This window comes from Alligator sinensis, unplaced genomic scaffold, assembly GCF_000455745.1.
Source record: "Alligator sinensis unplaced genomic scaffold, ASM45574v1 scaffold907_1, whole genome shotgun sequence".
In the NCBI taxonomy this organism is placed as follows: domain Eukaryota; kingdom Metazoa; phylum Chordata; order Crocodylia; family Alligatoridae; genus Alligator; species Alligator sinensis.
This window is the reverse complement of record NW_005841925.1, coordinates 290751-307628: the sequence shown is the minus strand read 5'-3', so window position 1 is coordinate 307628 and position 16878 is coordinate 290751. Positions and strand designations below refer to the sequence as shown.

Below are 16878 nucleotides of genomic sequence, written 5' to 3'. Positions count from 1 at the left end.
ACCAAACATAAAATTCATGGCCCTATTCTTGGCTTTCTGAAAAAAGCCTGACACCTGAAACCAGACCTACAGGGATCAAATACAGGTGTCATGGGTCCGGCAGCAGATTTCATTACACTGGAAGATTCTTCATGGAAGCACTGAGTATACCAAGTCCTTCTGAATTCAGACAGTGGAAACATACTGATCATGATTGGAGAAATGGATTATCAAGGTCTGACAAAATCCTCAGCTCCAGAATGTTAAGATCCCTGGCCCATTAACAAATTCTAGATGCTTTCTTAGCAGGCTCAAATTAAATACCACCCATTTTTAGTCGTAAAAGTGGCTGCTAAGACCACAAGTACTCTGAATGAGAAAAGAAGCTAACAATCTTTGTTTGGAACTTCTTTAGTTCCTATAATAAACACTGTAGGACTAGAGAAATGAGTTCAATATCATTGGTTGGCTCTCTGATTGTCTAGTCACATACAAGACATCCTGACTACAATTCACATAAGAGGGCCAATGGAGTATCATAAGTTTTTGGCTCTTAATTTGAAGGCCACAACAATTTCTCAGGGGAAAAGAATGGACATTTGCAGTGAGTGTTGAGCAGTCAGCTGCTCCCCAACAGTTTCTCCCTGGAAGTCAAAATATGAAGGTTCCACCAGTTTCTTCATTCAAAGTGATTTAGAAATGGTCTAAACACTAGCTGGGTGGTGAAAAAAGTAGTCTCTAGTCTAATGACATGAAATGTATTAAGGAACCAGCTCCAGTCACCAAGATTAAGCAGGAAGAAAGTATCAGTTGCATAATTCACCAGCCTTCAATGAAGACCCCAGCTCAAGTCTGCTGATAAATCAGCAGAACCATGAAATTCAAGACTGAGGATGCCAATCACTTCATCTACCAAGAAAAGCAAAAAAAGGAAGGTGATAGTGGTAGCAGTGGTGATATGAAACCCAAATGGAGTTTCTCTGTTCACTGAATTAATTCTTCATTTCACTGAAATAATGGTAACAAACAGGATCAGCAATGATGCCCCAGTGACTAATGAGGCTTCTAAATTTCAATGTTATGCCCCATGTGGTTGAATAGGGGGCAAAAGAATAGTTTTTTCAATCCAAACAAGGGATCAGAAGATGGGGAGTGATGCCAATGAGAGGAGCTCATCAGTAAGAGGTAGAGACCTCTTCTTACCTTTGAGTTGGAGGCATGTCCCAAACCAATAAGCCCAGCACCAGGGGGAAGGGGATGGCCTGTCACTGCTGAATATCTTGAAATCTGACTAAGTAATGTGTGCTAAACTTTCTTCCCAGCTCTAGGAGTCAGATTCTTCAAAGTGAAACTGATCTTCAGAGAAGGTTGGAACCCTAAATTCTAAACACAGACACTTTTTGCTGGTCAGTGACAAACAAAATATCCCTTAAGGCCAAAGGTGATCATAGTCTTAAGATGTGAGGTACATATGCAGTCTGTGTCATTACTACTGAAGCTTAACAGAAAAAGTGAATTTGAGAACTAAAAGCATTCTCAAGTCCTATAGACTGAAGAAACAAAAGCAGCAAGGACAAATGTGATGTTTAAGTAGGAGCACTCTGACAGTACATGCACTGTTGTGTACAGATGTACATTGTCTTAACAGTTATCAATAAAAGGATTATCTGATTTACAAAGTGGTGCTACAAAAGCACCAGGGGACCACAGACCTGTTGGAAGATAACTCAAGAAAGAAACATCCTTTAAGGAAAAGGGTTTGGGGCCAGACCTTGTCATCCTTAGAAGGTATGTCTAAGGACGGTAGTATCAGGCTGTCAGTCTGAAAGTGCAGTTTTGAGTAAAAGCCAATTCAGCTAATTCACACATTTGCATTCTCAAATAAAAAGCTAATTTTAAGAAAGACTGAAATTTAAAAGCACTTACATAAAATGGCCTGTGCCATCACTTGCCAACTAGCCACATGCGATTTGAAAGAGGGAATGTGTCGGGTTCTTTTTAATTTTATCTTTAAAGCAATAGGAACAAAGCAAGTACTTTGGACTGCTGGCTTCTCTGCCTCCGCCAGGCTGATCTACTGCTATGGTGCTTGTGTCAACAAACTGCAGCAAACCAGAGCGAAGTAAAAACAAAGCAGCTGAAGCTCTGTATGGCATATACACTGGAAATGGCTTACGGGTCGTCCATGAAATCGTAGATCTCCCTCATGGCTACACCTCCCACATTGACAAAGAAGACAAGTCGCAAGAGGACCAAGTAGTGCTCTGGTGGCATCCACAGGACAAACTTCAAGTAAAATGTGTTCAGCTCTGCCAATAAAAACTGAGAGAAAAGAACATTTCAATAATTTAGTTCAAAAGGCTTCACTGCATGAAACCTAGATACCCTCATTTATTTCTGAAAGTTTGCACTTAAGCTTGTATGGAGCGGGTCACTTAAAGATAACGAGTAGAAAGTGTGCACATTATCTGCTTTGCATTAGGCAACATTACTTTTTGATCAGATCTTGAAGCACTGTTGAAAGTACCAAATGATGACATAGGCAGACAAGGTTCTTTGGGTTAGTCTAATAAAAGATATCAAATTCTTCCAGGAAGAGCACACACCAACTGCTGAAACTTCCTTAGCTTGACGAAGGGTTTTTGAACTCGAAAGCTTGCTTAATAACTATTCTCCAACTATTTGGGTTGGTCTAATAAAAGATATCAAATTCACCCAAGGAACCTTGTCTGCCTATGTCCTTAGACCAACACAGCTACAACCTACACCCCTGCAAATGATGACATATGTACTTAAGTTCCAGACTGGAGATGAACAGCTCCACTAGAACCTAATGGCAAAACTCCCATTAGTTCCAACAGGCCCAGAATTTCAGGCTAGCAATTGGAAGCCCACTAAGGCTAACAGGGACTGCCTTGCTAGTCTTGGCCTCCAAGATTAGTTACTAGAAAAGGTCTGAGAGAACAGGAGAAGGAAACATCTCGCTTTGGGAGTTCCTACCCCTGGGCTGCTATGAATAAAAGAGAGGAGGGACAGTTAGGAGCAAACAGATCAGGAAGGAGTATCAGAACTTTCCTATGATAAACCATAAGTTAATTGAATTTAAATGACAGCAGGGAAGCACTGTGTGCCCTTCTACCTTACCGAGTACATGTAAGCTATGCCCCAGCATAAGAACTTGCCTATAGAAGAAAACACCCCAGAAGAATCATCACTGAAGCGGATTATGCCGAAGTGCATTAAAGCCCTCACAGGGTATATCTGCTCTGTGATAACCATGACTGCATACCCAAGGTAGCTTTAATCTAGGTAGGCATTGTTACTAGTTGCATTGGCACAGAGCTTAGCTGGTATTATTTTATCTTGCATCTCAGGCAGACATGTCAGACTATGCTGAGCTCTCTGCTGTGAAGTCTAGACTTCTACTGATACCTGAACAAGCTAGTCTTAAAGCTAGACCCTAGATTCCCACTGGTCCTAGTAGCTGTGTAACTTTAGATATGACAGAGAACAAGGCTGACAAGACAAAGAAGTCAGAAGGAAAAGTGTGGAAAATGTTCTTCCTCAGATTTTCTGTTCTGTAGTTACATGTTCTCTCTACTGAAAAAAAAAATGAAATTTGAACCAAAAAAAACAAAAACAAATCTGAAGCTGGAGATAAAATTACTTTCAGCTTTCTAAGGCTGCATAAGATTTCAGTCTATATAGGGTCCTGCCACGTCCATTGTTATATGATGCGGGAGTCAGAACAAAAACTAAACTTAAAATTTATTTGGGATGTAGTGTGGGACCTTTTTTTGTATTAGTGTGTCAGGTAAAGCGTGGTAACAGCTTTATATCCAATTCTAAGGATGTTCATTTGGTGACTTAACTCTTAAGAAATCTCAGGTCTGATGGATTCAAAAAGTATAAGCAAGCAATTGAGCTTTGTGCACTATACAAACAGCATTGATGAGACCTCAGCTCAGTAACAAGAATTAAGCAATCAAGACTCGTAGTAGAGATGATATGTTTTATTAGACCAACAAGATTTTTGCAAAAAAAAATCTTTAATTGCAAGCTTTTGGGCACAAACACCCTTTATCAGGCATTGGAGAAAAGATTGTAAAAGTTCTCCTGGGTAGAAATTAAAGTTCATATTTCATAGGATTTCACAGAGGAGTCAATAGATAGAAAACTCCTCTGGGTAGTCTATTCATAGCTGGTATGGAGCCTTTGACCTCCTGTGAGGATCTGTGATGATGCAAATTACCTTGAAACAAGGCAGGGGCAGGATCTCAGGTTTCAGGTGGTCAGTTGCTTCCTGCTTAGGAAAATATGATGATTTCATTTAAAAAGCTTGCATCATCACAGATCCTCACAAGAGGTGAGAAGCTCCATACCAGCTATGAATGGACTGCCCAGAGGAGTTTTCCAGCTATTGACTCCTCTGTGAAATCCTATAAAATATCAATTTTCATTTCTACCCAGGAGAACTTTTACAATCTTTTCTCCAATGCCTGATGAAGGGCATTTGTGCCCGAAAGCTTGCAATTAAAGATTTTTTTGCAAAAATCTTGATGGTCTAATAAAACATATCATCTCTACTACGAGTCCTGATTGCCTTTGCCTTTAGACCAATATGGCTACAGCCTGGATACCTGTAACAAGAATTAGGCATTTAATGAACATGGTTCTTAGATGAACTGAGGTTTCAAGAGGCAGAATGAGGGGGATGCTGGGGGGAGGAAGGGGGAGGCGGCTTAACATTTTGGTTATGGTTGAGGAATATAGGAATTTTTTTATTCTGAATAAAAGTATTTATATCTTATCTTTTATTTAAATACTACTACTTAGTCAGCTAAATAAAACTTTTTATAAACCACAAAACAGCTGCCATGAGACAATCACTGTAATCACCCCAGATCAATATGAAATTGTCAGCTCCTTCATGCTTCAGATTCAGCTAACTAGTAAATTGATTTAACTGTGCATAGTGTGCAAGTCTGGTGGAAGGCTATTTGAAAACCATTCACATTATTTTAATACTGCTATTTTTACTGAGCCTTTCCATACAATTTCAATAATTCTATTTTGGCACAAGAATTTAATGTCTGGGAAGAGAAGTTTGATACTAAAGAATCTTCATTCAACTGATTGGTTCCTTTCATGCAAACTGTAAGCCTGTGCTGTTGACAATCCCACACTGCTTAATTGCTACAGATAACATATTGTTCCTTAGCACCTGCAACTTAACTTTTCCCATGATCAATTTAAAGACATCCCATTATCAACATGGTATGCCAGGCTGACCAATAAACTGCACAATGCTAAATGGATTAAAAAGGGTTGATTGGCAACCCTTGAAAGAGTCGACAAATCTTTTCATGGCAATCATTCACTCTCCCCTAATTTCAAAAGTGATTAAGCCACATATTAGAATAGCATGCTGATCAAATGTACAAATGCGTATATTATATATGTGAGCGTGTGTGCACGCGCGTGTGCACATGCACGCACACACAACATAATTTACTACAGTATATTATAGGATATCATATAACATATGTAAAATCTACATTTGATCAGTATGCAGTTCTAAGTTGTGGCATAATGTTAGATGTCACGCATACGTGTATACATATGCATGTATGTGTATATTTACATACATATATAAAGTAATAGCTAACATGCTTGTATTTTCAGAAAACATCAAAAGCATTTAAAATGCCCTTTGCACTTTTTCACTAACTTGGGACTGATCTGGGTTAATTATACTATCCTTGAAAACAAAACTATGTAACACAGTGTCTCATACCAACCAACATCAAAATGTTTAGGCTGCATATAATACTACTTTAATTATCCCTGATGTTAGAGAAACAGACATGAGCCAAAAGATCAGATACTGCCCAGTCCTGAAATGCTGAGCTTTAAGGTTTTGACTTGGAGCCACCTCCATTTTCAGTTGGTAGGTGTCTCCCTGGGAAATGAGGAGCAACACTGACTTACGTGAAATCTGCATTTTGAGTGGCAGCTTTTATTAATTTACTTAAGCATAAGTTGCATGTTAAATTACTTACACTTGACATCTATCATTTAAGCAAAAATTACTGTGAAAGAATCTAACAGAACTCAGTGTTCCAAGAGATGAACAGTCATTTGATCAATTAAAAAGCACAATGCTTCCTTACTATGAAAATGATGCCACAAACTGCTAGCCATCTGCGCAGGCTTGATGCTGGCTTCCACTCAAATTTGACCCAGCTATACGGAGTGAACTGGAAGACAATTCTCTTCATTTTACCTCTGGGGGGGGAAGGAGAACAAGAACAACCTTTAATCATCCCTCTAACACCAGTTTTAAGGAATGAAAGATACCCAAATTATGTCTTATTTCAGGCTTCAATTCAAAAGTTTTTTTTTCTGCACAGATCTAGGGATGCCTTGAGTTTGCCTTATATCCAATTCATTATTAAGTTAAAATTGCTGAGAGTCAGCCTCTCCTCATGAAAAATCCTGCTATAATATTGCATTATTGAGTCATACAAACTTAAATTCAGAGCTGTTGCAGTCAGTATATGAAGCTGTTTCAATTATGCATCATCTATTAAGGAGAATATAAAACAAGCTAATTCAGTACCAATAGTGTACACAACTGCGGCATGACTATTAAAGAACTTAAAATCATTTAAAGAGTTGAAGAAATAATATTTTAACTATCTTACTACTACTGAAATTTTGTATGCTAGTGATCTAGTCCCTCCAAATTGGGATCCCTTGGATGTCACCGAGTGCACCCCTGGGAGGTCAAAACAGATCCCCTTTTATCTTTCCTTCATGTTAGTACATACACTAGTCTGGTTTCCATGAACAACCACCATTTATAAACATTTCCTAATCAACGATTATCATCATTGCAGGAAGATATGTTTTTTAAAAATTCAGTGATTGTGTGAAAAAAAGATCATGTTAACACTTAATTCTGCAGTCATGTCATAACTAATGGGTCCTTCAATCTTCAAGTTCCTTAAATCACTGCTACAGCATGCAATTTAAATCCTTACAACTTGATGTTCCACAAACTGAGATACTGTCAAACGCAACATACTTATATGTCGGAATGTTCCAAAGTCCTTGCCATTTATATGTCTTCAAAGAAAGCCATGACAAAGTCTTCATTCCACAATAAATTCCTAAGCCATTGCATATGATCACATCCATTATCCACTGAAAAGGAAAAAAATATTTCAGGCAGCAGAATCAAAGTTAAACTTACTATCCTATCGTAGTGGTTCACACCCTTTTTCGAGTCAGGGCACCCCTCTTCAACTTTTTTTTTTTTTTTTTTTTTAATCTGGCAGCATAGCTGGTTGAGAATCACTTTTTATGCTGCCTAATCTTATGTCAACAGTTTTCAACCAGGTGCCACTACTACAGCCAGGTAAAACTGCCCTTGTGCACCTACTGCACAGCCAGACTGGGAAGGGCTGCAGCACGTGCACACTCTCCTGCCTCATTAGCATTCTGTGTTAATCCTAAAACAGTCAGGAGAGTCAGTTCATGCTGCAGACCTTCCCAGTCCAACCCTGTAGTGTCTCCAGGAAACAGACAAACAGGGCAGGTGGAACTGTCCAGCATGTCTGTTTTGGGGAGAAGTGTGGCAGGGTCAGACTGTGAAGGGCTGCAGCATAAGCTGGTTCTGCTGACTGCTTCAGGGTTAGTAAAGAACCCTAATGAGGCAAGAACCAGCCCTTCCTGGTATGTAGGGCATTTTTACCTGGCCACTGCTGTAGCAGCACTGGGGGAGGGGTCTTGCAGCACCCTAAGCTGAGAACCATCATTGATTTGATGCATTCATCCATTCGTTATAGAGAACCACTAACCTAGTGAAACCTTTCAGATGGAAATATTAGATACCTGCTTCTATACAGAGGTATGTTTTCATTCAACAGAACAATTTGTCTAGAACAGAGTTGATCTGATGTTAATCAGATTAGGATGCAGAGTTTATACATATCCCTATTTTAATTGTCCAGATATTCATGTGATGGAACAACAGATGTCTGAGGAAGAGGTGTTAATCCTCCTCTTCAAAACTAAAACCAGTGTGGAACTGACCTCCTATTAATTACTGCAACTGGACCTTCACATCTCTGCTCCTTGGTGGGAATGTCTTAAAGCACACTAAACAAGGAATATTACCTTGTTATGCCATAATAGATTTTGCAGTGCTTTTCATTTCCTGTGTGTAACTGGACGAAACTTGTCTCCAGGATCAGAATGTGAAGTTTATGGGAGAACTGAATTTCTCCCACGGCCCCATACTGTTACTAAATGCTAATGCCAGAGATGGAGCTCAGTGCTGAAAATACTGGCTGCCTTTTTAATTAAAGAGCACGATAGCATCTCTTGTTCATTGTTAGTTCAACAATGGTAGTTTCTAGTACTCTAGTCTACTGTTCAGAAAAACTGTTCTTGGTTTTATGACCATCTTTAAAAAGTAAAATGAACATCAAAAATGTTAAAAACCCTGTTTGCAAAGTCTATTTTGCAAAAAAGACTACAAACAGAAATAAAAACAAGGTGAATTTGTATGCAACTGTAGCTAAAAATAGCGTCACACCTAGGAATCTTGTTCTGGACCTGAGATACCCAGACCAGTCCAAAAGTCAATTTATTTAAATATAGAAAAGGATGCATCACTTCAAGATATGCAGCCTGTGTTGCACAGCAGAAGATCAAAACAGAAAATTTTTAAAGTCCTTTCTGCTATTAAAATGAAATTTTAAGTATTTTAATGCTTCTATGTATTCAGTACACTGCCAAAAGCAAAGCTTTAATTAAGATCCCCAGCATGGTCCATAAGATCCAAGTGCTCAAGTGTTTGTTTGGGGGTTGTTGTTTTTGTTGTTTTGTTTTTTTTGGGGGGGGGTGGGGGGGGTTAGCATATGATAAGATTATAATCACAAAGCAAGGGAAAACATTCACAATTTTATGTCTACATTTTGCAGCCAGCTGATTGCCTCATGTCTAGTATTGTGCAAATCCAATAGAGTTCCATTAAATGCACAGAGAAGGCATTCAGAGATGATGTGGTTCAAAGTTTGAAAAGGGGAGCCACAGCTGCAGTTTGTTGAGCTAGTCCAGCCCAATTGATGCAATAGAAATCCACATCTTCCATGTCCTGTCCTGATTCAGTCTAGAGAATACCAAAGATGTCTAGGGAGGTCCAGGTCTAATATCCAGGTCTTATGGTGGGATTTGTAATAATTTCTGTATTAATTAGACCAGGTCTAGGTGTAATGGTAGGATTTGTAATAATAATTTCTGTATTTAGGGGTGAATTGAGCCACTCTTGCATCCAGGCATCTTGGATGAGTCTTGCTCAAGCTGAATTTCTGTTATCCAAGTGGGATGTCTAGATTTGAAATTTTGGACATGGTGGATTTAAAAGATCTTTATGTATATGCAGCTGAGAGTTATTTTTTATTTTAGTCCATAATTTAATTAAGGCATTTTTTTCCTAATAGGGAAGGCTGTATGTTACTAATAATAGGGAACCACTGAAGAGGGGTGGATCAGATTGTTCCTGTAATGATTCGCATTGCTCGGTTAGTTGCATGTAAACCTTATCAGCATGAGCACTGTTTAACCAGATTGGGGCACAGTATATCACCAAAGAGTAGACCAGCACTAAAACTGTTATTCTCTGTTGATCGTCATCAGATCTGATGCACAAGTGGTGCCTGGATGTGACATGTCCTAATTGACTGCTCTAAGATAGATTTTATTTCCCTATAACTTCTTTGACAACCCACTGCATTTGTTATTGATAGAACAGAGAAAAATGTGGTTTTGTAGATTCAAAATATATTTAAAAGACAAATAGAATACAGGTGGCTCTGAATAAATACCAGTGATTCTCAGCCAAGGTGTTGTGAGATAGAGCCTTTTAAGGGCAATACACAATACTTGCACTTTTAGGTATACATAATTCACAGGAGAAACCTGCAAATTTAAAAAAGGAATCCATCACACCAAAAACATTACGACTGGTTGTGGTCTTTCTGAATCTGCTATAACAGTAGAACTGTTCTATTATTTTTCTGCTGTCAAAAAGCAAGTGAAAGCCAAAAGCTGGTATTTTCCAAAGGATGCCTTGAGTCTCACAAGGTTGGAAAATCACTGGCCTACACTCTTAACTGATAAGCAGATACTGAAGAAACACATGCTTAGACTTTACATTAAAGGCTTTCATTTTCTCTGCATTCTTCACACATCAGTTCTGTGATCAAAACCGTCACCAGAGAGCCTTATTGAAGCATTTTCATATATTTTAGTATACATTTATTCTGGCAGAGACTGCTTCTTCATTTCTGGTAGACAGACATCTAGTGGTTCCATAGAAAAAAATAGTTTATAAAATCACAGTATTTTTGCTGATAACATTTTTCCACACCCATTGACAGTTGGACAATCTTAAAATGAGGGAAGGGACAGACAAAGCCATTATATTAAAAAGACACCAAATGAAGTTAGTCAAAAGGACAAATTAACACTGTGGAGACTTTCAATCATCTGCATGAATATGCAACTGACCAATTTACTTTTAATGTACAGGATATGAATACACACTGTAGTCACTGATATTGAGCCATTGTAACAAAATGCGTTTGCACCTATTTTGGCTCTATGTGCACCATATAGTCCAACTGCTTTTTTCTATCTTAGATGAATATGGTATGTAGTACATACATGATCCCACCAACATTCGCTGAAGTTTGGAAGCTGATGCTCCAGGCTGTACTCCAGAAATTCGAACATTACACTGATAATCATGCACATCCACCAGTCCCGAATCATTAGTGTCTGATTGAAGAAAGGGAGAGATTTCTTTCAGAATACTTTGCATTACATAATACACTAAAAGTCATTTTGAAAAATAAATAGCTGTATGAAGAGAAATACTGGTCATTTCAAGTCAGACTCTATACATTTTAGGAGACCTAGGATGGATTTAGAGACCTTCTGCTACCTGAAAAGATATTTGAGCACATGACACTTATTTTCAAGCCTCTGGTCTGATCTTTTTGAAGATACAGGACTGACCCTCCAAGGTGATAATTTGGTTTTGAACATACTGTGGCCAAAGGTTATTTTCATTTACTCTAGTTCTACTCTGGCCTGTGAGACCCAAGATATGGCAGAGTATGTAGAGCTAGAAAGCTTATGACACCACTTCGCCTATATGTCTCACTTTAATTTAAAAAAAAAGTCAGGTTTAAAAATGTACCACGACCCATAAACTGACTAGATGCACTGGTCAGAAAAGATGCCATGGAATTACAGTGGAACAAAATCTTGAGGCCATCGCTTACATTACCAGAAAGAATAACAGCAGGCAGGGAGGATTCAGCAACAAAGAAATACAAGTCACACAATGGATACGGTTGTGTGTGCCTCTGCTACCAGGTGGAAGCAGTGAGCAGCTAGCAGTGATCAGAGCTGCTCAAAAGGCTCCCCATGGCCTGCTTAATGCAACTCTCAAAGCAGCCATCTGTCCTCAGCCTCAATCCCCAACTCTGTCAAGTCAGCAATAGAGCGGTGTTCCCGCCTTGCTCTCTCCTCAGAGTGTCCTGCTTAGGACGCAATAAGCAGCAGTTGCTTATGAGATCCAGCTGTACTTCATCCTAAGCCCTTCTGAGTCCACCAGACAGGCTGTTAACTCTCTAGCTGCTTCTCTTATCTTGAGGATATGGGCACACAAATTACTGAGAAGCAACAGTGTGAACTTGCAGCATATCAGATACTCCTCAGTAACTCTTACCCCATGGTAATGCAAGGATCCCTCGATGAAAACAGAATACGTTAACTCGCATTTACTGTGGCCAAGAGTATATAAATCAGGCTGTTATCATGGAGTAGTTGATACATTCTAAGTTGCACACTAAGCTTACCCAGAAGTAACTTGTTCACATGCCTGAATTAAGATGTGGACATGAGGAGCGGACACTTAGGTGCAAGTTAAAAATACGACAGATTGAGGGATTTCGTCAAAAGGAGTCGAGCCTGAATACAGTTGAGGAGTGAACAGATTCTACCGTTACCTTCTGTCCAAGTAGCTTTTTTCATGGCTAGGTCCAACTACAGTTTTGGAAGCAGTATTCTTCAGGTATTATAGTCCTTCAAGCAACATTTATTTGGAGGAATAATGAACCAAATTCCTTAGTACTTGAACATGGGAAGAAAGTATGGTTCATGGTTCAACTGGAAGGTAAACAAATGAGGATAGACCCTCTGTCCTTTCTTCCTAGCTACAGTCATGCAACAGAAGTGACCCTCCTTATTGCCAGCAACTGTGCAGGTCACAGTTGAGTCTCTTCCACTGCTAGGATTCCTCTGTCTGATTACTGGAGCAACTTCCAAGGAGCAAAGCAGTGCCACAAGCCTACAAAACAAAGGGAGATCAAGCAACTGTGCTGCCCCAAGGTGGAAGTGGGCAGTGATTATGGCCACGCCACAGTTTTCACCCTTTCTTTGAGAAATGCTTTCCCACAATCTACTGTGGAATTAGATGCTTTGCTCTGTATCCCCTTCTGTCACACTCCTCCCTCTTATGCTGGCTGACAGCATGCAGAGTTGTACCAACATATGGTCCCCTGCAGCTAAGTTGTGCTGTAACTGAATGTGCTCAGCTACGGTGACTAAATACTGGCTTGAAACCAATGAAAAGTAGACACTTGTTAAATGTGCTTATTCTGATAATGGGCAACAAGCACCTGTCCTGATACCACCAATGACAAAAGGTTGACCTAGTGGTGAGTGAGGTCCTTAATTTTTCAATATTATTTTTTTTTTACAGGGAACTGAGGCATACACACAAGGTAGAGTTTAATTATTCAAACCAGAAACAAGAGGGAGGTGCTCACCTTTGTGCTCAGCAGCATAACAGACATTCCACTTTTGTTACCTTGTTGTATGAAGTGTTTTAATGACCAGTGAGGAATACAGGAGGAATATCCTTTTAGTGTGGTAGTATACAAATCATTGCTCTGTGGTGCTTGTTAAAACCAAATCCAATGGGCAAAACTCCTGAGATGGACAGGAAGGATGCTGTCTCAAACAGCTATCTAGAGCAGTGTTTCTCAACCCATGAGTTGCAACTCGAAAGTGGGTCGCAAGAACACTGTAAAGGGGTATGGGGAGGTCCCAGAGAATCGAGTGGTTTCCTGCGCAGGCTACAACACTGGAAGCCTGCATGGAGCCCATATGCAGCTGAGGGTGTGGTGAGCACACAGCATTGTGAGAGCAGCCCCAGGGGCCGGAGAGGGAGGGAGAAGTGGGGGCAGGCAGGCAGAGTAGGTCGGGGCCAGGGGGTTGTGGCAAGCTGATAACAATGCTAATGATTCCTGGTGTGTAAAAGGTTGAGGAACCACTGCTCTAGAGGACACTCACCCAGCTGATTCAGATATAGCTTATACCTTTTTTGGTATGAAATAAATTTAACAGATTGATTTAAAAGATAGATGCTTACACCAACTTTTTGGCCATGGACAGACAAGTGCAGCAGCACTGTGAAGAACTAATGAAAAAGTAGCTCTACTGGTGAGAACAGGTGTGAGGAAACCCCCAGGTGGAATGGTAAAAAGTTGTAGCAAGGCAGTTTGGTCTACTACATCCAGGGAGTGTGACAGGGGGTTGCTTGGCCCTGTGCCTCTATCTTTCCCCCTTCCTCCCACCAATGGGGAAGGAAGCCTGTCACTGAATCCAATAACTGACAGCCAGCCTGCTCCTTGTCCCCCAAAATGCTACAATGGACCATATGGCCATCATATGTAGTGCTACAGAGAAGTTCCTGTTTCAGAGGAACATTTTGGTGATGTTTCCTTTATATTTTAACACTACAGGTGGCAGGCATGTCTGTCCCCTCGACTATGTAGCTCCTGAAACTTAACATCTGTCCATGACCCCTAGTTCCTACAAAGGTCCTATTACCATTTGTGCTGTGTCTTTTCATCCAAAGCCTTACTTTAAGGCAAAAATATTATATACTACTACAAAAACATGTTGATGGACTTCAGCAGATGTTACTTTTATCACACCATATCAGCTGTTCTAGCACAACAAAAAGCAACTGTTTGTTCACTCATGCTCTTTGTTGCACTACAAGAAAATGCTGATCTGCCACAAAAATGGCAAATCCACAGCAGAGAAGTCCCGTGGGTGGCTTGTGGGCAGCTCTGTCAACTGTTGCCACTGCAGCAACAGCTGATCAGGCAAGCATGTCCGCACACGTGTCCTACTCACTGATAAATTCCAGTGGGGGACGGAAGCTATGGAGCAGCCTGCTATTGTCTCCTAGCTGGAACGGGTAACTTTGTGGCAACAGTCTCACTCCAGAGAAATGGCTGTGCACATGCGGCCACACATGTGCTATGTTTCTATAGTGTAACAAAATTCTTCAGTACCAATAGTGCACCAAAAATTCTGTCTACATAAACCCTGAGTTTGTTTTTTTAATAGTAAAAACACTACATGACTAATTGGGATCCTTATTTTGAGAAATGTCTCCTTATGCAGGGGTATGAGACTACAAGAAGCCATCGTCTCCTTGCGTTTGTCAAGTATTCCATTATGCATACAGAGTAAGTTACAATTCTACTGATTTGAAAGCACTTCATAGAATTCCTAGGCTTTTTCCTGGTCACTGAAAACAGACATGGCTGTGTTAACAGCTGCACTTTTGAACAGGGACGAAAGTAAACTGAAAATTGCAATTTCTCTTTCCAAGAAAGCTGAGCTTTGATTGTCTGCAGGATTGTTTAGAAGGGGATGTAGAATAAAGGGTAAACAAGGGCTTTGGTGTGAGGTCAGTTTAGTCAGTAAATTCACTTGAGCAGAGAGCCACATTTAGATCTAAATACACATTAAACAATATTTAACACATGCTACTTCTCCAGCAGGTGTAGCTGGAACTCTCTCCTTGTTTGTTCAGATACTGACAGTTACACTTATGAGAACGCTGCCCTGCGAGTCATTTAAAATCACGACTTTAGAGCCTAACAGATAGTGTGAAATACTTGACTTGTAGAATTCTATGGGTACATCATTATGGGTGAATGGTGACTTTCACAGCTTATGCTGCACAGCATCTTCCCCGCAATCTATGTTAAAATTCACTCAAGGGTAAAAAATGCTGGGAAAATTAATGGACTTCTATATTTTTGTTTCATTGATCTGACCTTCGTGAAATATCAACCATGTGGAAGAAAAAACTTGTTAATGAAAGCTTGTTAATGCAATGTTGGATGAGAAAGAGATTAGATGACCTAAAATTGTCAAAAAAAGAAAAGGGGTCTCATATGTTTGAGAGATGCTTATTTAAACTAGTTCACAGATGACTGCCTACTATAATTAATTCTGAACACTGGTAACATTGAAACAGAAGCAGTCACGCTTTAAAAGCAGAATAGTCCTGTAGCAGAAGTGTTAGAACACAAACAGGACTGATTCTTACTTTTAGGTACCAGCCAAGGAAGTGAGCAGGAACAAATCCATCCAGTTTGTCCTATAAACCAAGCAGAGAAATTGAGTTAATTTGTCATATATACAGCTCTCTTTTCCATGACTTACATTCTGGAAAAAAATTAAAAAAAGATAGAAGTGGTCCTTAAACCTTTCAGATGCTTGGGATGTTGGCGTCTACTGTATTTCGTAATCATTTTGGCACCAATTAAAAACTGCAAATACCCAGACAATGTTTTTTAAAGCAATACTAGAAAGCCCAAGTAGGGACAGGAATGGAAAATGTGACATAAGATTTGCTGGGTAAGAAAACTGGCTCCTTGTCTCCAACTCATTCTTTTGGCCAGCCCGGAAATGGTGAAGAGAGAGGTGGGACCATGATAACAGAATCCCGGTACAGTGGGACAGGGCAGAAAGGCATCTTTCCTTACTGAATCATACTCCCCACTCCAGAGCTAGAAAAGGAACCCAGGACTCTTGAGTCCCATCATTCCTTAAATGCAATAGAAACCCACTTGTAAAAGTATACCCTCATTCTCCTCTGGCACTGATCCAGAGATTATGACAATCTATTGCTGTCAATAACTCAAGGAGCCGATATGACGAAGGTCTGTGCGATGGATCCACAGATTTCTACCCACTCATTTACAAAGCTACCAGACCAATTCTGGAGACAGATATACTAGCCACAAGTCCTGTGTTCTTAGATTTTATGCCTCTGGTTGTGAACTTTGGAATAAAATTCAGTTAGATTCTTAAATATCAGGTGAAGATTCCATGGGATACAATTTATGGGCTATATACCAACATGCAACTTGTAGCCAGATATAAAGACAGCTAACTCCAATTGGAACAGATGAACTGGTATAGGTTTACATCAATACTCTGAAGTGCAAGCAACATACTTAAATAATTTACCCCTTCTCCCCAAGTAGGTAATTAGGTTACAAATGAGATGCGTGGTCTTGATCTGATCACTTGTAAAGGTCAAAAGAGAAAAGGAAAAAGGAAGGTAGCAGGTGAGAGTCTAAATCTAAAAGAAACACAGTGCTGAATCCATAATCCAGTTTTAAGCCAAGTAAGGCAAGATTGCACATTTCAGAATTCAATTGACACCATTTTACACAAAAACAGTAACACTCACGGGCAAGGAGCTCTTTCATTTCAGTTTCTTACCCAGATGTTGTGATATGGATCAGTTTCATTGCCTGGATCGTAAATAAGGCAGTTACCACCATAGTCTCTTTCTGGCAAAGGAACGCCTAAATTTGGATCGATGTATTTCATAAACTGTCTGCCATCATGTACAGTCTGCAGAATTAACACATCCATCCATTAGCAATTGATAGTTAATAGGCAGGAAAACCTGAAGAAAGGAAATTACTAGTAAGC

At 39.8% G+C, this 16878-nt stretch overlaps 1 protein-coding gene across 2 annotated transcripts in view; it reads right to left on the bottom strand.

The window, feature by feature from the left end:
* The window catches only part of PTDSS2 (phosphatidylserine synthase 2), a 57857-nt gene that overhangs the window by 10141 nt on the left and 30838 nt on the right, over nt 1-16878 (bottom strand). Inside the window, exons 4-9 of one of the 2 annotated variants that reach the window (XM_025198556.1) lie at nt 16663-16797; nt 15479-15529; nt 10717-10830; nt 7070-7188; nt 6153-6267; nt 2156-2301 (exon numbers count right to left, since the gene is read on the bottom strand). In XM_025198556.1, the coding sequence (XP_025054341.1) occupies nt 2156-2301; nt 6153-6267; nt 7070-7188; nt 10717-10830; nt 15479-15529; nt 16663-16797 (680 nt within the window). Of the gene's footprint in view, nt 1-2155; nt 2302-6152; nt 6268-7069; nt 7189-10716; nt 10831-15478; nt 15530-16662; nt 16853-16878 lie in introns of both variants that reach the window. The other variant, XM_025198557.1, reaches the window with a different exon arrangement.